The sequence below is a fragment of the Taeniopygia guttata genome, chromosome 3, assembly GCF_048771995.1.
Source record: "Taeniopygia guttata chromosome 3, bTaeGut7.mat, whole genome shotgun sequence".
Taxonomy (NCBI): Eukaryota; Metazoa; Chordata; class Aves; order Passeriformes; family Estrildidae; genus Taeniopygia; species Taeniopygia guttata.
In genome coordinates, this window is record NC_133027.1 from 109724842 (window position 1) to 109747486 (window position 22645).

A 22645-nucleotide genomic window follows, 5' to 3' on the forward strand; every position below is an offset into this window, starting at 1 on the left:
TGTCAATGGGTGAAAGAAGAGTGTCAGACAGAACTAATTTCTTAGAATATGACATGCCTTGGTTTTGCTGGCTCTACAAATATAGCATGAATGTAAGAGCACCTCCTTTGAAGACCAGCCTCTTTGACCTTCCCCACCCCTCTGCCCAACTCTTAGAAAAGTTTTATTAACCCTACCTTCCACTTTTGGTTTTGCTTCTGCCAGCCTCTCTGGAAACTTCTTCTTAAAGAATAATGCTTGCAGCCGCTGCTGGTAGTGGTCAATCCTGCATGAAGGGCAGAGGAGAGCCAACATTGAGAAGGAACTCTTGAAGCCCAGGGTCAGCATGCTCCCCACATAATCTCATGGTTGGATATTCAATACCATGAAGCCAAGGCATGGCATTATGGACACAGTTCAAACATATCAACCTTGTTATGAAAATGGTGGACCTCAAGTTGTGTTTTGCTCTCAACTGAAAAGGAGCTAGAAGAATTCCCACTATATTCAAAATATGAGTCATGGGAGATGCCAGCTGCACCTCCATTAGCAGAACAAAATGTTAATCCCCATCAGGTGTGTAGCAAAGCTGCAACAAGAAAGAGGGTCAGAGATGAAATAGCTTAACAGAAAAACGGATCTATGTGAAATCCTGACCCCTGGCTACACTACATCTAAGACTCGTATCTGCATTCCTTTTTGTGAACAAATTTAGGCAGAGGAAGCAGATTTCTGCTTGTTGTCAGGGCACAGGCCCTTATGCACAGAGAGCGCTTCTCGTCAATAAAGTTTGTGTCATGAACGGAAATATTTGTAACATTCACAGGCTTCTGGCAAACACAGGGTATAATGCTGGCCCACAATCTTGCACATTCCCTCGCAGTGCCAGATGATCCATTTTCAGTAACAATTACAGCTGCTTCCAAGCAGTCCTGCATGCACTCTCCCACAATGTTTCAAACAGACCTGCTCATTTCAAAGAGGAAACGATCTGCCCGGGCCATGCGCTCGATTTCGTGTTTGTGCTCCTCCAACAGGTCAGTATCGCTCTTTTCAGGAACGAACTTCAGTAGCTAGAGTGAGAGACACAAACCAAACACTGAGATGTGAGATCCAAGGAAAATGAGAGGGGGACAGAGGAGCACAAACAAACCCTGGTGGAGAGAGAGCCCTCAGATTTCTCTGCTACCACTGGGAAGCATTACATTGCCTCAGCCGTGTGACCATAACTTCAAAAAAGTGCAGCTGTGTCTACAAAACTGACCTCTTCTAAACCTTTGCTTGCTGTTCTGTCTTTATCCTTCACTGACCCCATTAAGATTAATTTTTAATTCTATGGGGAATTTCCCATTTCAAAATCCTAAAGGCCAAGTGCTACTGCAACTTACCCAAGGGGAAGTACAGAGAGAACTTGATTCCCACAGCACTACTTGGAGTTTGGATTGGTGCAAATAAGAGCAGGATGTGTCCTAAACAAAGTGAAGTACCCATCATACCCAGAGTACACACAAAGCCTCATCTATCTCTCTCGGGTATGCCCTACACTGCTGAAACAATAAACAATAACCAAACAACTGGATATGTGTCTGACACTGGCTCATATTCATATGCTGACCTTAAAAGCTCATACTTGGACAGCTTTTTGACAGAACTGGTGGTAGTTGTGCTTTAGTATGGTTATAAATACTGCCCTGCACACAACCTCAGCTCACACCCACAAAATCTGCTCACAAGGCATATGAAGCACTCTGCTTTTTACCCCTTGCTAATACTTTATTGCACTCTGCAAATCTGTGATATTCGAAGGTGTGGAACATCAGAAGCTTGCAGTGACTTCTGGAGCAGCTGTGGTCATTCAGATAATATGACAAGTAGGCTATAAATTTCCAAAATGGAAAAAGCATTTTGTGCATGATTAAACATTGTGACTGCCCAGAAAGAAGGAATCACATTTATTAAACAGTTCATAATCATAATGTTTTGCACGCTTCTAAGGAAGTTTATCATGTGTCTTTTTGTAAAAGCATCATCTATCACCTTCTATAAATGAAAATTGGGCAATGGTGGCGTAATTGTGGGGGTTTTTTTCCCTCACAAGTTATACAGTCAACCAGGTGCTGGGGATGGAAATCCCTGGCTCCACTTCTAATGTTCCTGTGAGATCCCTTCTAGTCCTGGCTCTAACCTTTGTTTTATGTGGTCTAGTTCCTGGCCACTTCCCAATAGAAAATGCAGGTAAAGAAGGCAGATGAATAAAAAGAAAATGAAAATAACAGGAACAATAAATAATCAGCAGAAAAAAGCACAGATGGGGAAAAATATGGAAAAGAGAGGACATGAAAATAAGCCTCATACCACCTCTAATCTTGCAAAACTTGCACCAAGAAGAGACAGTTACATGACAGAGGTATACCAAACAACACTGGAAAAAATACTTTTCTCATGCTCTCATGTGCAGTTCCACTGACAGGACAGGACCAAGTTCTCACCTGCAGAAAAACCAGCAGTGCCAGTACAGACATCTACTTACGAAAAGGCAGTGAAGGGTCTAAAAGTAAGTTGTATCTGACTTTAATCCATCTCACCTGCTCAAGCATATCTTTCGCTAGGTCTTCTTGTTCATCCATCTTCAAGATTGCTTGTCTGATTTCTTCATTAGACAGCTTCAACCTTTCAAAAGTATCAACATTGAGCCATTAGTGCAAAGCTTAAGTGACTCTGACAATTCAGAAAGTAAGAAGTCTGAAATGCTGCAAACAGGCATGAAACAACCACAGGAAGCTCTGCTGTGAAGTTGCTATTCTAGAATATTCAGCAAGAAGAATCAGTCAGCTCTAAAGACAGGATGGATAATATATTTTCATCCTCTTCAGTTAATCAAACACACATCAAAAATCAGATGGTGATTAATAACAATTAAGTCCTCCTAGATCAAAAGTACTTCCAAGTTCCCCCATATCGCATATCTCCCTCATTAAGTTCTTTTGCTATATTAAAACTCTTCATGCCCATGTGACTGTGTATCTGTGCATCTGCGTATCTATGTTTCATATTGTAAAACAAGCTCTGAAAAAAAGAGCTTTTTACTGTTATCTGAGGTACTGAGATTACACTCTCCTTACCACCTACTTCTGTCAATCTGTGTACAATGAGTAGGAGTCATCAGCTACAACTGAACACAGAATCAATAAAGAAAAAAAGCCTCAAGGTCTCCACTCAAAATCCAGGAGAGATTAGGAGTTGTCAAAATTTGTCATTACCAAGATATTGCCTGATGGATACCTGAAATGAACTTGGTGGTTTCTCAGATCAGATGTCAACAAAGAAATGCACCAACTCCAACCCATAATACACAGTCATTTAAGGAAAGTAGGGAATATTGAAGTGAGCCATAAAGGAAAGCTATCTACAAGAAAGTCTCAGTTTGGGGACTCAAACAGAGTGTAAAAAGAAATACTTGAAGAGTGAAGTCTACAGTCTCCATGGACCTTCTACTATCATTATCATTAATTAACAGTAGAAACAGAAAATGTAAATATAAATAAGAGACAGGCTGATGCATGAAGCAAAATATTTTAGTCTTCAGTGCTAAGAAGTTCCATGTTGAAATTTCATATTGCCATTGGCATTTGGCTAGAATCATATTTTTTGAAAAATATGGTAAAAGCAAAAGAAAAAAGCTTTATTTTTACAGACAGGAAATATTACTAAATATAAGAAACTTAAAATATTTTAATATCACCCAATATAACCAACAGCTGGAAACTAAAATGTGAATCAATAGGTATTTGAGATCTGTAAGTATTACATCTCTGAACTAACTGCTAATTGAATTGTGCTCCAAGTTGGTCATCATGTCATCTTTCCACCAGGACAGAAAACCAGCTAAGCAAGATAAAAGCTTCATAATTGGACAATGCTCAGATGAGATATAAAGATTAACAGTTTTACAATGAAAAGGTTGGAAACTTTTTACTTCAGGTCATTGGTTTGACACTGGATGAAAACAGCAAACTTCATTACATGAGGTTCTGCATAAAGCTCTGCAGCCTCAATCAGAAAATGGAAGAGTTACTTTTGGCTTAAATAGTGAATTGTAAAGTCCATGGCTATGTGACTCTGAACTGATCAAACACTATGACCAGAGAAGGGCTGAAACTGGTGGCTGTGGGTCTGGTCCCTAGGAGACACATACACACATGACCAAACAATTCAGTGTCTGAAGTTTTTAAAGTGCTACATTTTGTTAATTATTTTTTCTTTAGAGAGCACCTTTTCATTTTCCAGAATCTGCAATCTGCAGATTAGGCTTAATTTGTAACACAGGAACACAGTCTGTGAGAGGGAATGAAACAAAGCAGCCCACTAACAACAGGGTAGAGGGGTTTTGTTGCTACTTTCAAGTTTACAAGAGTTTACAAAGAATGAGGGTGCATTTCATGTATTTTCCATGCAAATAACTGGAGCAATTACTCACTGATCACCCATTACACAGTGGAAGTACCTCTGTGTGTGTTTGGGGGTGCAGCAAACAGGACCAAATAAACAGGTTTAAGGTACATCAACACAACGGTGTTGCATATATTACCACTGATCTTACTGTTCTGTTCAGGAGTCCAAGGATTCCAAGGATTCTGTTTGCTGCCATTCATCAGCATTAAATACACTTGAAAACATCTTCTGTTCAAAAATAATTGAGAGCCCCAAGGACAGAGAGTTATACAAACACTTTGATTTCTTGGATGATTCTGTGCCCCGCCAGCCATCAGCAGAAAAACATCTGGTTTGAATGGTTTAGCCCACAGTAGAGAAAAGCAGAAAGCTTGCCAGTTCCCTGCTGAGAAGCAGTTTAACTTGGTCACTTACAGGACTGCAACGGGGTCATGGTGCCTGCAGGTGTGCATCCTAGATTATTACCAATCTAATTACTAGTATGGAAGGATTTACAGCAGAACAATCTTACTCTTCCAAAATGGGCTTGTTCTTCTGGGACAGGATGCCTTTCAAAAGCAACAATGACACAAAACACAGATCTTCCCATTTACAAACTGAATAACCAGCCAAAGAATTGTTAATCAAGTGATTTCTTGTATTTTCAAAACTCATGCCCAGCCATGTAGCAGATCTTAAAGATGGCCAGCAGTAATGTGAAACAGATGTGCTGCTTTTAAACAGAAGCAGGTGAACTGATTAAAGAAGAACCTAAAGCAGATGCGTAAAATCTTTCCATTTAAAACTGAAAAGAGGCATCCCTCAGAGCCTAAAACTCATATGAGAAAGACAGCAAAATTAAAGTGGAATTATGGCCCAAAAATCTACACTGCAGAAATTACATTTTGGTATCTATTGGAAAGCTGCAATGACTTTCTTACAAGCTTTGCAGATCCAGGCACTCTTCCTCCAGCTGCTGGAGGTAACTCAATTTGGAACAGCATACAGTTCAAGCTGTAGTCCCTCTGCCTTATACTGCCTGCAGTCATGTATCTTGGAATCACGACACAGGAAGTAAATGTGACCAGAACAAAATACAGTGCCCCTTTCCTCATCTGCAGCACATTCATTCATAGCACAGATACTGCCTGTTTTTGTTCAACAGGAGCCTGAAACTGGCCAGATGAGAAAGGAAAAGGATCTTTACCCAGAGCACTCCCTCCTTCTTCCCTCACCCATACATCTGGTGGCAGTATATGGAAGTCCAACTGCTTGAGTCATCTTCAAGCAATGTTAAAGCTCAACAAGTACCAAATAACTTCTGATATGGTACTTAGCCTGCCTCCCTCTATCCCCTCCGGCGTCATAAATAATCTCTATTGACTCTGCAGAGTAATTCATCACTAATCTCCCCAGGACACCTCGACTGATTTAACACCAGCTTCACTTGCAGACATCAAGTGGTTTATTGTTTCGTCCTCTTGGAGAATGCTGGCAGCCTGACTCAGAACATGCCTGGGAGACATGTTGCAGTTTTACATCAACTTCCCTTACAGACACCCAGTGCTCGCTCATTTTTTCTCCTTAAATATACCCATTGATTTAACTCACAGTAACCTCCCCCCTCTGTTTCTCCCTCCCATGAATCAAAGCAAAATGCTTGTCACTCATTAGCCATCTCCCTCTCCAAGGAAAAAGTGAGTTACATCATGGGCTTGTTCCTCGGATCTTTCCTAGCTTTTGAGAAGGAGGCATACTTTCCCACTAACAGAGAAATGGAGTTATGTTGCAGCTATGTTAAGTTCCCATACCACAGGGATCACAGACCCACTGTTCCTTTTACCTTGGAGAAGAGGACTGATTATCGTGTATCAAGGACATTTTATACCTCCTACTGAACTACAGTGCTTCCAACAGCTATGACAGTGACAGGCACTGATTGACACTTAGCTATGTCCTAAGGCCAGTTTGTACAGCTCACCCAAATCTTAGCTTTTAGTGACTGCAGAATACTCCATCTCCACAAAGTAATTTCCCACAGGCTACTACTTAATTCCCTCCCAAACTTTGTGACTGAGACACAAGCCTTCTCTAACTCCTGAGCTCTCCTAAGGTTCTGTACAGCTCCCAAACTGCAAGCTTTTCAAATATCTACATTTTGGGAATACTAATTGTCACTATCCCATAAAGGCCTCCTCTCAGGAGCAGCATTCAGGAGGCAGGCTGTTCTTACTGCACATTCAGCCAGAAGATAGAAAGATGCAACCACTCTTTCCACATCTTATCTCAGTTGCCCACTCATCTCTTTAGTGAAGACAACAGTGTTTTATCCTTTGTGGGACAACAGCTGGGACATTTTACTAGGTACATCTTACACCATTATAACAACATATTAGGAGAAAAAAATCCAACAGTGCATTTGCAGAACATCACTGTGAAAGTATTCTGGCAAATACAGAAAAAAACAGCTTTTTTTTTTTTCTTGTTCTCCTTCAGCAAAAGCTTATGAGTAAACAAGCAACTTTGCATTCAAATACTCTCAATTACCTTCCAAGAAGGATCTGGAGCTGACTATCTTTCTGAGCCAAGAGGAGTAAAGCAGGACCAAATACGGGAATCCCCAAATTACCATGACATATTGATGAGGCAGTGGTTCATCTTTTATCACAACCTTACCTTCAGGTTCCTAGTTGTGATCTCAGACAGGATGGCACTGACATGTTCCATTTGCCTTGGAGTATGGACTCAGCATAGCAGGTAAAGCCATTTATTGTGGACCTTTATTTAAAGCCAAAAAAAAATCTCTCCAGGAATCCAGCAGGCACTGCTTACTGCCCAGTGTTTTTCAATACAGAACACTGAGGAACAGGAATGCTGAGTCCAATCAGCTCTTTCTATATCAAGATATGATCTGTACCCCAGAATTCTGCTTCATACTATCATACTGCTTGAAATTTACCTTAAAACAAGGGTGAACACTGAATTGTCACATGGCAGAAAGGCACACAGGGAGTGGGGCAGTGGAAAGCTGGTACACAGAGGCTGACATTGGCTGAATAGCTCATCCCCTTAATGTCTCAACTGAAAGAGTTTAAAAGCACTGAGGAAGTACAGTGATGTGAGAAAAATAGTTTATCTCTTGTAATCTCATTGCAAATTCTGCCCAAGCCTTTTTTCTTCTCCCTTACTGATGTTTGAATTGACAAATCCACAAACATTTGATAAACCTGCCTGCTAGTACCTGTCTAATGTCACATTCACATTTAAAACTATTCTTGTGTAGTCAGATTCTGCTTTCTGCTACTACTGGTTTTATGACATTTTGCCAGCACTCCTACCATTTCCACCCTCTTGAGAAGACTGCTGCTGACTCACTGAGCCACAGAAATAACAAACTCATCACATTATTCAGAAGAACTGCTGGACTTCATGCAAAATAATGTGCTTAAAGTATACATTCAGCCTTCTTCCAAGCAAGATGTCTCAAAGAACTGAATCTCTCCAGAGCATTTCTCAGGGCAAGACAGTGAACCATACATATCTTGGGCCTATTCTGCAAGAACATTTAAAGAAAGGGCACTGCAAAAACAGAGCAGTGAACATATTATCAATTACTTTAAAGTAATGGAGGCTGGGAGAAGCCATAGTGGTGAAAGAGGGCAGAGAAATTTCCAGCTGCTAGGTGAAAGCAGGGAAACACAGGCATCTGGGATGACTCTTCCAGACCACACAAGTCTGACAACAGAACTCCAGCCCGGAGAAAACTGAAGACATCAGGAAATTCATGAGAGATAGCAGATTTCTAGTGTGACATAAGCAACTGTATGTTTGAAACACCATTAAGAAAGCTAAATTTGAAGCTGGTGGGTGCCTGAACTCACTACAAACAGATGGTTCCACGTCCTGGTTGAACTATGGCCTACTGGAAGTACTGTGACAGAAACTCATCTTATGCTTTTTTAAGCCTTTGAAGATGGCCTGTGGAACACAGCTTTGGTTTAGATCCATCAGACTCTATTAAACAGGGACAATTTAATCCTTTTTTTGCAGGAAAACTGAAAGATGCTACTACTGAGTAGTTGAAAGAGATATCTTTTTATGGAAATAAAGATGAGATTGGGGAGGAAGGTTTATGAATTTGTTAGATGTCAGCAAAAATCAACTAGCAATTCAATTTTCATCTCTTTTCAGCCTACCATGCGGCAGTCTCTCTGCAAAAGAAAGCAAGAGACATCTATTTCTCACTCTTGATAGGTTTTGGCTTGTTGGACCATATGAAATATGAGCTCTGCCTGACCCCTTCTAACACAGTGCTAGTAAAACAAAAACATTTGAGTAGGGGAGGGAAAGAAAACCCAACCCATGCAGCTATTTTATTTTAAAGGACATGATGGTTTAGTGTAAACAAAGGGGGAATAAACTACAGGGATATATGCACAGTAAGAGTCAATTGGAAACAGCTGTTGGCAGATACTGTGGCAACCTGAAATCTGGGGCTGCAGCTGGGTTGCCCAAACTCCTTTTGTTTGTCACCAGTTTTAAATCCCCTCTCTCTGCATGTGTGTGCATGTTCCCATGCACGTGTATGAGGCGTGCTGCAGGAGCAGCAAGTGCATGGCAGCAATGCAGTGCAGTGCAGGGATGATCTGTTTGGGAGTGTCTCTTCTTCAGGGTCTAACCTCAAGGAGGAAGACATATGGTAATGAAAAAACCTGCAAAGGGGTTGTAAAGCCCTTTCAACTATTGTCTGAAGCCATTCCTCCCAATTCCTGTCTTTAATATTAGAACCACACTTTTTGCACAAACTGCAAAAAAAGAGGCAAGAATTTAAAGGTGCTATTTTAGCTCCCAAAGATTTTTGCTTTTCTGGTTGCATTTAGAAGAGAAGTTTGGGGAGGAATACCAATCCTGGGCCAACCTGAACAATATTTCTGATATTCTGGGTGTAACATTATCTGTTACAAACATTAAATTATCTAAGTCAGTGGGATAGCCCTGGCTGGTGGTGTTTCCAATTCCACAGCAGCACAGTTAACAGAGCACAGTGCAAACTTGCAGGCTCCATAGGGACACCACAGTCTCCAAATCTCTATCCTCCATCTGAGACCTGCTAACAATAAGAGCAGGATGTTTCCTAGTGAAGAAGCTGACAGTCACAAACACAGCTTTTCACCTCTGGTTTGAGTCCAGACATGCAGTTCAAGGTGCACTAACTTCATGGCATGACTGGAGTGAACACATGCCATGTATCTTGAAGTGCAAGGTTCATGCTTTAATGACCTTGCTGCTGCAGGCAGCAAAAAGACAAAACACAGAAACTGTCCCTTCTCTCTTTCTGTATGGAGAGGATTCTTCTCAAGTAAAATTGCCTAGACTTGCACAGCAGAGGAGGTGAATGTTGAAAAATATCCATTGCTGCTGTCCACATTTGTTTTGGAGACAGAAGACTTTTACAAATAAATATCTAGTGCCATACCAAGTCATGGATCACCTTCCTGGATCCTCCTTGGCCCAGCCAACTGAACACATGATGTTACCACTTCCAGGAAATATTCCACCTGTTTACAGAGTTAATCTGAACCCCAGACACAATTCAGTATGTCCATCAAACAGCATGAAAATCCTGGTGCCCTTATGCTTCCCCATCCCTCTGCCCCAGCCTCAACCAGCTGCCAACACCAGCAAAGATACCTGTTGGCAACTGCTGCAGAGAGAGAAATGTAAGCCTTTCCTCAGTGAAGGTTTGGATGGTGGGAGTCCTGCTGGCATGCAGGCTAATGCCACATAAATAGCACAATGAGAGCCTCCACAGGTTTCACTAGCAAGGGAAAGAACTCCTTCCATTCCTCATTGTCTGGCTGCAACCTTGCTTTAACTATTAGCTTGCTAGAGCAGACAAGCCTCACATCCATATAAATCCATATTTTCTACTGCCCAATGAAACACTTTTGCCACTCAGTACTGCCACAGTTTTATCAGTTTTTGTCTCCAGCCTTGCTGTCCTTGCTCTGGTAGGAAAGGCAACTTTCTCAGTTTGATCAGTGTCGGCACAAATCTGATGGTGCAGACCTCAAACCCAGCAGTCATGTTTGTAGAAAGACATGAAAAAATATAGAGGGCCCTGATGTCACTTTATCTGAATGCCTTAGTCATTTCAGGAATACACAAAGGCAACTCTTGGCTTCAAAAACCCAATTTACAAGTAGAAGACTTAATTATTCATGGAATATTCTGGTTTGGAAGGGACCCACAAGGATCATTGAGTCCAACTCTTTAGTAATTAGCCCATACAGGATTTAAACCACAACCTTGATATTATTAGCACCATGCTCTAACCAGCTGAGCTCATTTCAGGGTCTTGAATACAAATGCCTGTGTTTACCACTGTCTCCACCACAAGTCAAAAATGAACATCACACTCAGCTCTGCTGTATTCCAGCATCTGTATTCCAGGGAGATGGTCAGAGCAATATTTAGAAAGAAACACACAGAACAGAGACAAATGACAGACACAAAACATGGGGGACACATTACTTAGAGTGAAGTGCAAGCACTGCCAAAGAGCTGCTTTCATCTACCAATGAGTATTGATCATTTTCTGATGAGTCTTCAGATAGAAGCTGATGACCACCTGTTTTGACACACAAAACGTGTGTGTGTGGATATTTTTATTAAGTGAGATAACACGTATGAGAAACGTGTTTTTATGACATGGTAAGAGAGGTTTATCTGAGGCTCTGCAGGTATTAAACAGCAGGTCTAGTTGGGAAAAGAAACACATCCATTTGTTTAATTTCATCCCCTCTTGCCCCTGCATTGATCATGGCACACCCTGTGAGCTAAGGCTTAGCACACTTACTTGGAAAGGAGAATGACACAATTCTGGGCCCTCCGGCCATCAATCACGGAGAGCTCTTTCACCTTTCGTGTGGAGAGGTAAAGGTCTTCTGTTGAGCCCATCTCTTTCTGCAAGTATTGCAAAAGGGAGGGAAAACAATCAGGATTATGCTTCTCACTGACAGACTTAGCTCAGTGTAATGAACAAACCCATCCCAACCTAGAAAAATCCACCCACACAATAAGAAAAGGAGACAAAGGCAGAAAGCATGGGAGTAGATCCTGTGTTACTAGACAAACACAAATCATTCATTAACATCTAGAAGCTCATCTTTGATCCCAAATACTGGACCTGATTCTGACCGATTGGACTCACTCTACCATTACATTATGTTAATGTGAAAAATGGGCACACATATGATGAAGTTTACTGGTGTCACAGCATATCCTTCAGCAAATGCCTCCTCCAGGGGTTACACAGCATTCTTGAAAGGCTGCAGTACAAAAGATAAACTCCCTTCTCTTATGTCTTATGGCTGCCATTGGAGCTGACCAATCCATCCATGAGAGATGCAAACAGTAGGGCATGATGACATTTATCTTACTAAATATATCTTATTAAATGGCAAAAATCTACATTTAAATTATCTTCTCCTTTAAAAACTAATTCATACATTTAATCACACAGAAATCACCCTTTTGCAAAGTTGTCTGTATAACCCCACTGCCAGACTCATCACCCAAAAAAAAAATTGAAAATCCAGTCCATTTGTCATAACACACAGATAAAATATTTCCAAACTCAATCTGACCATCCAGTTTTCATTTTCCCAGCTCACTGCTGCAGTAACCATTTAAAAAAATGCCTTTTCATGAGATCCATATTGTCAGACTGTGAGATTTTGAGATTTACCAGTATAATATAGCTTTAAACGCACCCATCAAATAAGCAACGTGACTTCTTTTTTAGCATATAACAGCAAGCATGCTGAGTCAGATCAAAAGGTCCCAGCATCATGTCCCTGGCAGTGGTCAAGAGCAGATACTCAGGGAAACATGCCAGATCATGGCAAGCACACAGAATGGGTGCTTCCCAGAACCCACTATCAGGACTCAAGGTTCTGCAACTCAATTACTTATACCAGCATGACTGAAGAGATTTTGACACCCAAGCATTTGAGAGTTCAGTGTAAATCAGAGGTTCATAGTGCTAGTTTTCATTTCTGTTGTTGTTACAGTCAGCTACCACAAATCTGTGTTGCTCCTGGGTAGACAAATGATTGATGCAGCCACATCCAAAAGTGTTTCAGTGAGCCACCACCAATAGAAAGTGACATTTTTAAGCAGGTACAATGCACTAGCTGAAGACATGAACTCAGTAAATTCTTCTAGATGTGCCCAAAGCATTTAGCTTGGCAAAAATAAAATTGCAATGTTATTCAATATATCAAATAATGTTTCCAAAAAAGGCAAAATTGTCATTGGATAAGTTTATTATTTCTGAGAGAATAAGCAACAATACCAACAAGAGGAATGCCCCCAGCATAATCTGGCATATAGAAATTTGAAAGTTTTCTTACGTTTTCTCAGTTTGTGGGTAGGAAGACAGGGGAATATGGAGATGGGCAGCTGTTTAAAGGAAGAAAGCAACTTGCTGGTCTGTGCTCTTGGTTTAAAAGCGTCACTGTTCCTCACTAGCTAATATTTGCAGACAAGGACACCTGGATAGTGACAACCAGCACCCATCCCAAGAGAAAAAAAGTTTTGGCCTTTGGCTATGTATGGGAGGTGGGGGTTTAGCCAGCTTTCTTTAAAGCCATCCAGCGGGAATTGATATAACAGTGTCCATGCCATTTCCAATTCCCCAACCCACAGAGCTCTACACAGATGAATAACTTGAACTATTCAGACATGACCCACTCCTTGGTCATAAGGGCTAGACTCATCTAAAAATATATCCTCTTCAACTCATATTGAGGAGAGAGGTATTTATAGCTACTTGGAGTCATGTGTAAGCAAAAGCAGATGAAGCCTCAGGTTTTACCAAAGCCAAATTCCAAGCTTAATTCAAGGAAAACAGATTGCATATGGACTATCCATAGTTTCTCAGACACAGAAAAAGAGGAGCAAGGAGGCAGTGGTGACTAGCTTTTGTGAGAGAGCCCAAGCCCTGAATGCAAGAACAGTTGGAGTTGGTGTCAGCCTGACAGACAAGGTGACTTAAGTTTTATGCATTCATCCTTTACTGACTTCTCCCCTGGGATAACATCATGTTATGTGCTACAAAGAGTATTTCATATTTGGTATTTTAGTTGCAAATTCAGAACTCGGCTAAAATTTCAGTGCTGAAATGACTATACATGTAGAATATGTTCATCACCTTGGTACCTTGCTTCAAATACAATTTGATTTCTATTAGCTGAAGACCCGTACCATGGCAGCACCCTAGTTTCTGGCAATTATCAATACTTCAGAGAAATCTGTCTACTATATGGACTTGTTTTGATATGCTGCCATGTTAAACCTCCCCAGCGTGGCAAAAGCTGTGACTAGACTTCCCAAATACAGTTCTCTGTATAGGAACTTCACTTCTCCACGCTGAGAACTAATTTCTTAGTTATTATGATTACTTATAATCATATCTAAACAGTCCTTTTCTGATAGCATCACTTTTACCAAAGTTGTTACCAAGAATTTTGCTTGAGAGGTAGCCAGTTTAAAGACATGCATAATCCACTATTTCTATCAAAACATGATTTTAATCTTTTGCTGAACTTTCTGAGGGTTTCAGCTGTCCATTTGAACTCTTCTGCCCCTCAGATGGCATAAATCCTTCTGCCAAAATGCCCAGTTCTATGCAAATAAATATTTCCTTTATCAGAAAGTCTGTGGCTTAGTAAGCGCATCTGAAGACTTCAGGACTGTTCAAAGCAGGCAGAACAGAAATAGGAACAGTGGGAAAAAAGGCTCTCTGAGAGACCCTTTTGTTCTCCTCTCAAAAGAGTATTACTTTGGATAAGGTAGAGTTCACACTGACATTCTTCTTTGTCCCTGGTCTTTTCCTCAGGATCATAAAAAAAGAGACTACAGACACCAGCAGCGAGATACAAGCAAGTGAAAGAACAAGGACTACCTCCTATCACAGCGATAACACAGCTAAAAGAATTATTTGTACCACCTTCCCCATCAAAAAAGCAGAGTGCAAGGGCATATGAAAGAAATGAGCTGTGACCCCATAATGGCATGGTCCAGGACTTGCCCTTCACACACATGGCAAGAGGATCAGCAGACAATGATACTCACCTGCTTACAGGAGGAGGGGTTAGTTAGCAGGTCCTATGCAGGCAGCAGTCACAAATAACGAAGAGGGAAACATGCCAAAAATTAGCACAGAGAGATACCAAGTTTAACAAGGCAGCTGAATTTAGACACACACTGTTTTCTAAGAGCATATAATGCTTAGCAAGTAATACTGGCCCAGATGGTTCAAAGGTATTTCAGCATTTCTTTGTATATTTTAAATTAGCAGATATCATGGAACTAAGAGTCCTAGGTCTTTTATGAAAATAATAAATTTGGTCTCCAAAGCATGAATCTTTTAGGTTTTTAAATATTAACTAGGCTAATGCTTAAATACCTTTACAAATCCAGTCCAGAAAGAACTGCCAAGGTTATAACTTGAGGGTCAGTTCTCCTCTCCTGATGCACAGGCACAGTTTGTGGGTATTAACAAATATAACTTGTTTCAATGGCCCGTCATACCCTTTAACAACTTGTAGCCAAGTATTTTGAAAGCACTCAGTCACCACCAAAGAGGCAGTACAGCACTTCTGGATGACAAATTTCAACTATTTAATGACTTACTCATTACTCCAGGAAAACACCAGCTATACTGAATCAAAAGGTCAATATTACACAGTAAGATTAGAGCAAGGTCAAAAAGACAAGTGTAAGAATACTTGGTCCAGCATTCTGTACAGTGGACAATTTTGCTTTCCCTCATAGCCACCAAAAAGGACACACTGGGCTTGAGAGAGGAGAAGAGACCCTCTGTCATTAAAATAATTAGAAAATAGAAAAAAATGTTTAATGTAAATGAAACTGGAAAAAACACAAAGGTCATGTTAATAACAGCAAAGAAAGAAATGTCTTTATCTCTACTCATTCAACATTTCAGATGCAAAAGAGCAGGGCTTTGCATTGACATTTTTCTTTACAGACATTTGGATGAAGTTTAAAAGTCACAAACCCAGAGTAAACACATACTTGGTCAGAGTGGAACATTTCCAAAAGTAAAGGAGGAAAAAAGACTAAATATGAACTGAAAAAATTCTCATAAAATTTTAATTCAAAAGCAATTTTTGTTGCCTGGTCTGAAAAAAAAAAAAAAGAAAAGAAAATTGATGAGAACTCGATGAATGGAATCCAGTTCACATTGAAGCAAGTATGGATGAAATAGGAAGTATCACTTAAAGTAACAAAAACAAAATATTTAAGGAGGAAAAAAAATCTCCTAAAATAATGTAAAAACTTCAACAAAAGCTGTAAGGGCAGCAAGATGTCTAACTGCACAAAAATACAAGAAGCTTACATAAGTGTTACTCTAGAGTCTGGAGCCACTGTCATAAAGTGTGTTTAATGAGGATGGAAGAGTACTGCTCAGAGACCCACGGAGGCAGGGGTAAGGGTCAGGTTAGTTTATGGCTGAATAGCTCAGGCTGCCTTCCAGTGATTGGTAACATAGTCATAAATATTATGATTCTAACTGAGACCAGGACAGCTTTGGCTTTGGTTTTTGGGGACAAAAGGAAGCAAGGCTTTGCAAGGTCATTTCTAGTGAGGAAGCTGCAAGGTTTGCACCTGAAACATTGGAACACAATTTCTTGGGACAGGGTCCAAATCCAATCTCTTAACAGCACTGAAGTTTTGTGTGCCTTTCTTCCCTTCTACAAACTAAGATCTTGTTTCAAGGAATGTGATTTACAGAAAGAGAAAGGGACCCACTGAAACAGCATCAGCTATTTGCAAAAGCAGAATGAGAAATGAAATCTCATCATGCAACAGTTAACATCATTCTTCACAGCTTATCCATGTGGCTGTGAACTTGTAAATAAAAAGAGTTATTCATTATGTTTATAGGATTAGATAGAAAAATAAAAGAGAGAAGGGAGAAGATGGAAAATCCAAAGACAAGGGGTTCGATTGTTAATTTTAAGGTACTGAGTCAGTTAATGAAGTAGTTATCATCACCGAAAGGAATAATCATAAAAGTTGTTTATGGCAGTTGGGTCTGTGTCTTTTCCTAAAACTTCAGAGTAATGATCCACTTCTGCAGCATACAAAACACTGAAAATATTCCAAAAGCAAAGGAAATCTGGGGGAGGTTCAAGGAGTGAAAGTACAACCAGTCTGCTGCTAAATCTCATTCAGTGGAGATAGAAAGATTGAAAGTGACTTGCTTTCCAAGAAAAAGAGGAGGGAAAATAGACATTCTAATAAATGGTCACTTTTAAAGTATGCTGTTTGTTCTCTAATCGGTAATTCAGACTGATTCAGTCACCTAGCCAGTTCAGGCAGTTGGCTGTTTAGGAAAAAATAGACAAAATTAAAGAAAGCTAATACAGTCACCTTGCTCTGTACTCAGAGGACTACAGCCTTTTTTCTCTGGATAAATGGGAGAAACAGGAAGTTTGATATGCAAATATAAACATAAACCTCTGCAGCTTTTGGAAGTCAGTGGCCAATGACATTAACGAGAGCATTACCTGTTGGTAGGTGCTGTCTCTGAGAGCTGCCTGTGAGTATGAAGTATGTCCGTATCAGAAGTTTAAACCCTGCCCCTTGTGTCCATCCCAACTTCTTTTTGTCTTCAGATTTTTTGGAAAGTGGCAGGGCATCAAGTGATGCAGCCTGACTGTAGGTGGGCAAGGGCTCAGACCACTGTCGTGTATTCATTTCTCCTCCAGAAATCCAAGACAGAAAAGTTACGGAAGAGTTCACTCCTACCTGGTGCCTCTGATACGCGGAGAACATCTTTTCAAAATCTTCTAGATCCAGCACCTTGAATGCCTTTAAATCATCAATCTCATTCCAAATTGTGCCATGGATCCTCTCCTAAAGGAAAGGACATATTTTAACTAGATAGCAAAGATAGCAAAAATATTTAGCTAAGACCATCCAATCCCATTTGGATAGATCATTCTTTTCTACTCACTGGTCACATTGCTATCCACTACTGTTGTTATTTTAGAGGACACACGTTGTTTCAAGAGTCAAAGGAGAAAAAATATTGTTTCATTTTGGGGTGGGTTTCTTTTTTGGTGTTGTTTGTTTGTTTGGGTTTTCTTGCTTGTTGTTAAAATACTATTTTGTAGTTTTTCATCACAGCAAGCCTCTAATGAAAAGGCACATTCCAAGACTAGCAGACCACATCTCAAGCATTATCCATGATCCCACAGCATATTTCCTTTCAAGAGTGGCCATCTGTCTAACACAATGACTGTGGTCATGCTGAAAGGAGTGTTACCATCAAGAGGAAAAAGCTTAGGAAAAGCACTGATGCATGACAAACCCCAGACACATCTTCCCTTTTGCAAATTTATCCAGGTCCTTTTGTAAAGCTTAAAGGGTGTGTGGTTTTCATTATGTCTGCCTGTGAAAGTAGTTTATTATTTTATTTTACTTTTAAGCTTTTGAGTCTTTGAAGTCTAATTGTTTCCTATTACATGAACTCCCTTGTCTACATGAGGTCTTTGTCAAGCCAGATAGACACAAACTATACCCAGATTCCTGAAACAGCATCATTCAGGGTAACTGGAAATGTTCACAACTCTTATGATGATACATTATCCTGAATGCCAGGAATCCGAGCTTTTTGGCAGATAATTAGCATGGAGGCAGACAGGCACAGAGAGAAGTTCTACTCCTACTTGCTGTCCACCAAATCCAGAACAAACAGGCTTCTGTAGTGCACTAATTAACTAATCAGCAATCACCAAGTGAAGGTCTTGGGTCTCCTGCTGACATTCTCACGACAGATCTCCTTTCTGGCAGAGGACACAGATCAAACTACCTTCTTCTTCCTACTGACTCTTAAGGTGCATCTTGTGCGGGACAAGCTTTGGGTGCTCTTCACACCACTGACACCACTATTCTTAGTTCATGTAGTTTACAACACGTGTATTTATTGTACTTTATTAACTGCAAAAATAATGAAAATGCTGATTAAAAGGAAAAATAAATTTGCAAGAAAAGATCTAAGCAAATGCCAGGAGATGAAGAGCCAGAACACTGATGCAGAGAAAGCCAGGGACCACGAGCAATAGCAATGAAACCCTCACACAGGTTCCAGCTCTGAAGTATCTGACTTGTACCTACACAGCAAAGTGCGTTAGCACTTCATTATCAGAACTTAATTAGGAACAGGCTCTACTTCCCATTCAGAGTCATCAAAAGGAATGAGGGAAATGTGCTAAGCCACAAGGCTCAAGGAGCAAGGGAAAAAAAACTGAGGAGGATAAAATGAGGGGGAAATAAAAGTGTGAAGTGTTCTGGAGAAAATTCCTGGCAGGGCAGACACTGTGGAGGAAAACCAACACCCTTTCTCCAGAGGCAGCTGTGAGTGCCTGAGGGTAAGGAGGGGTGTCTGCAGTGCTGTTCACACTGAGTGTCTATCCTAGATGGGAGCAGCACCCATCCCTGAGCTGGCTCACCAATATCATTCTATCATCCCTTGCAATCAGTGTGGTTCTTCTTTCCATAGCAGGAAGAACATGCGACTGTGACATGGCAAACAAGTCTGGGAGGCTCATCTCAGACAAAGCAATAGGAGACAAAATTAATTTTCTTTTTATCCTAGCCCTGAACTCCACTGCCAATGTTAGCCAGAAGCATCCAGGTAGAGTGATCATTCTCATTCAATTTCCAAGCTGGCTTTGTAAAACACGAATTATAAATCCTGAGGGATGTATTTGAACAGCAGAGTAATTCTCTGAGCGCCTCACTCTTTCAGACTGTCCAATCAAACACTGAAATGGTAGAATATTTCTTGACAGGAGTCCTCAGAGTCATCACTGGGATAGAGCCCTGAGGATGCCAAAAAGCTGTATTCTGTGTTTGGCAGAGGCTGGATGTGACTCAAGACAGCTAGTCATGAGTCTTGCCCATCTACCTGTCCAGCTACAAAAATCTGATGGGAGTGAGGTTTCCTCACTAATGGCAAGAACAGTGAAAATGTTCTACAGAACAGCCTAGTCTGAATGAACTGCAAAGGTGCCAAAACAGGAAGTTCTGGGACTCAGAACAGGACTGCAGAGAGTAGTTCTCCCCCTGCTTTCCTAGGAAAACCCAGTGAAAATTATTCCAACTTCAATTCAGATTCATTTAAAAATCCAGGTTGAGTCTGGTCCTGTACAGGATGGTTTGTATGCTACTTGTAGCAGAAAGACAAATTCCAAAGCAGCACCTCTTGCAATGGTGTGCACAAACAGAACTTTGACCAAAGAAATCCCATTTTAGGACTAATGCAATCAAAATAAAATCAAGGCACAGAGAGGTATAAACAAGTTAACACTTGCAATGGGCCTGTCTCTTCTATTTCTACTATAGCTCTGTCCTTGAAAATTTTCATGTTGCTGCCAGATAACTTCCTGGACTGAACTCTTGATACACAGTTTACACAGTTATGGATTAACTGGCTGATACTTCCTTGTCATCAGCCAGAGAAGACAGAGCATTTTAAGGGAAACAGACTTGCATAATGTGGTTGCTATGATAAATGATTCCCTCAGCATCATAAAAATATTTATGTTCCCTAAATAACAATTTAAAAATAAATTCTTTATTCCTTCTTTTCTTGTTTTTTCTTCTCTGCCACTAGAAAGAAAAAAAAAACTAAAAAAAAAAGAGCAGTCATTTTATCTGTAATGTTTTTCTCTCCATTTTCATGTATTTGTTTATTGATTCATTCATTCAATCTACAAATCTTCCAATGTCTGTGGTTCCTGTGCTTTGGAAAATTTTGGCCCACTTGGAAAAGCAAACCCTGTGAACTGAAATGGTGCCACATACCAGGTCAGGAAACATCTTACTATGAGAACAAGAATTGACAAGGCATTTGCTCCATCAAGCTGAGTTTTTGGTATGTTGCATTTAATAATTCACTCACTGTAGCAGTTGCATCATTCCACCTTTATGGTGAATCCCAGTTTGCTGATGGACAAAATGACATTAGAAACTGACAGCATTTCATGGCACTACAAATCATATCAAACTGTCCTCTGCTACATCTAAAGGATGATTTTATTCACCCTGATAGATAAATAATGATATTCTGGAAGGCATCAAAGTCCATCATGCCTCAGTAACTTCACAGCATGAGTGAAAACTTAAAGTATTTTTGTCTGACCTGCAGGTTCAAAGAAACCACAGAAATGATGAGTGTTCTGTGAATACTGGAGCAGGAAATTCTGCTTATTAGTAGGTTAATATTTGTGTAAACAAATATTAAAGTGGAAGCAACTTAAAATTTTAATTGACAATTCCATTATGAATCTGAAAACTGATATGAACAAAGCACAAGGCAAAAAATTTTCCAAACTTTTCTCTTAATATTAGATCATTTCTTCAGTGTGAGAAAAATCCACTTCAAGCAAAAGGTGCATTTTTTGGCCTATTTTTAAATCAAGATAACTATTTTATTTCATTGTAGGCCTAGGCACCACCACAGCTATTATGAGTAGCTTTACAATGAAATTTTGGAGAACTCTTTCCATTAACTTTGACTCTCTAGCAGCAGTCCATCATTTTATGCCATAAACCTCAGTCTGATTTTAGGAAAAAGTTCCAGAAATCAGAATCATTGGTAACATTATAGAAACATTTTTTTTAAAAATGAGTGTCAAAATGAACATTTTGTGTTTATCTGACTGATTTGGGAGATTGGGTTTGGTGGTTTTGATTTGTTTTTCTGTGTGTGTGTTTTGAGCTTTTTCAAAAACTCCTATGTGGAATGTAGAACAAATACCTTTCTTATGAAACTATTCCAGTCAGGTCTATTTAGGGCTGGCTAAAGAAAGCCTCTCTCTGACATCAGTGATGAGAGTCAGTACCAGGACACTTTATGGGAAGCTGCTTCTCCAGCCATGAGATAAGAAGCAGAGCAGTTGAAAGCTGACTTAATTTATTCTGAGAACTTCAAATCAGTATGTTTATATTTAACAAATAGGTAACTATTAATCCATAGTTCCAATTTTCTTGAAACTAGTCCATTGCTTGGGTTTACCATAAATGTTTGGTCCCTGATTGACCTTTGGTGTTGTGTAAAACTCAGAGTGAGAGAGCATTGCTGCCCAGAAACAAAGAAAGGAATCCTTCCAGGATTTTACAGTGGTTATATTGCAATATCTTTTTCTTAAAAAACAGAGATCCTTGGCACCAAGCACTAGTGTAGTGCTGCATGAATGGAATTCACAAACAATGCTACAGTGTTGTATGAATGGAGCTGTGGTGTGGAAGGGCTTCATCAGAACTCAGCCCATCCAGGCATCTAAATGTCTTTGCCACTGGTCATTAGCTTACATCAAAACCAGCACAAAGTCCTCAATTCTCAATGGAAATTAGTGGGCTGACAATCTGTCATTGTCAACTGCTAAGAGCCTGATTATATTTGATATTTCTCCTAACACCCAACAGCTCAGCTCTTTTCTTCCAAGACAAAATCAGCATTGGAAAAAAAAGGTGTCATATGAATTTGCCCTGGAGAACAGCCTTGATTCCACTACTGAGAAAGTATATTGCAGACAAATTCTTCTCAGCCAGCCTTGTCCACACTCCTGTTGGCCTCTCTTGGCTTTCCCTCATCCCTCAAGGCTGCATGGACAGAGAGGAGTTTGCTCTCATGTGGGCTGCCTCAGTCATCTTCACACTTACCTGAAAATCTCCTGAGAGAGATTCTGTACTAATTGCTTAGAGAAAGGTGGTCTAAACAGTATGCAGAGATAACTAAGAGCTGAATATTTTACCTACTTGCAGCCCCAACTTTATGTACAGCTGTTTCCAATGCTGTGTTCCCTCACCTTGCTGTGTTTCATGTATTGTTCCTCAAAATGTTTTTGTGGGGAAAAGCTGTATTCTTGTGAACTGGAAGTTAAACCCTACCACAAACCACAAAAATACTTTTGTATTTTTGTATGTGCACACTTCCAAGCCTCAGTTTCCCAGGCTCAAAAACTTGAGATGTGATGCTCCCAGACACTTGCTAGTTTTGAGTCCTCACTCGTTCCAGTGTGGCTACTCTGACAGCTCAGTTCAAGAGAACACCACAGAAGTGCAGCAAAGGTAACGAAAGGCATGACAAGGTCCATCCAACCTACTCATAACTTTGTGCTCAGAGGATTCA

The 22645-nt window shown here is 40.2% G+C and overlaps 1 protein-coding gene across 5 annotated transcripts in view; it reads right to left on the minus strand.

Moving 5' to 3' along the window:
• Positions 1–22645, minus strand: part of DAAM2 (dishevelled associated activator of morphogenesis 2) — a 201415-nt gene that overhangs the window by 23554 nt on the left and 155216 nt on the right. For 4 of the 5 annotated variants that reach the window (XM_030269211.4, XM_072927612.1, XM_030269212.4 and 1 more), the window contains 6 exons: positions 17254–17361; positions 14551–14583; positions 11270–11376; positions 2565–2649; positions 946–1052; positions 177–265 (listed from right to left, as the gene is read on the minus strand). In XM_030269211.4, coding sequence (XP_030125071.4) covers positions 177–265; positions 946–1052; positions 2565–2649; positions 11270–11376; positions 14551–14583; positions 17254–17361 — 529 coding nt within the window. The remainder of the gene's footprint in view (positions 1–176; positions 266–945; positions 1053–2564; positions 2650–11269; positions 11377–14550; positions 14584–17253; positions 17362–22645) is intronic. The other variant, XM_072927613.1, reaches the window with a different exon arrangement.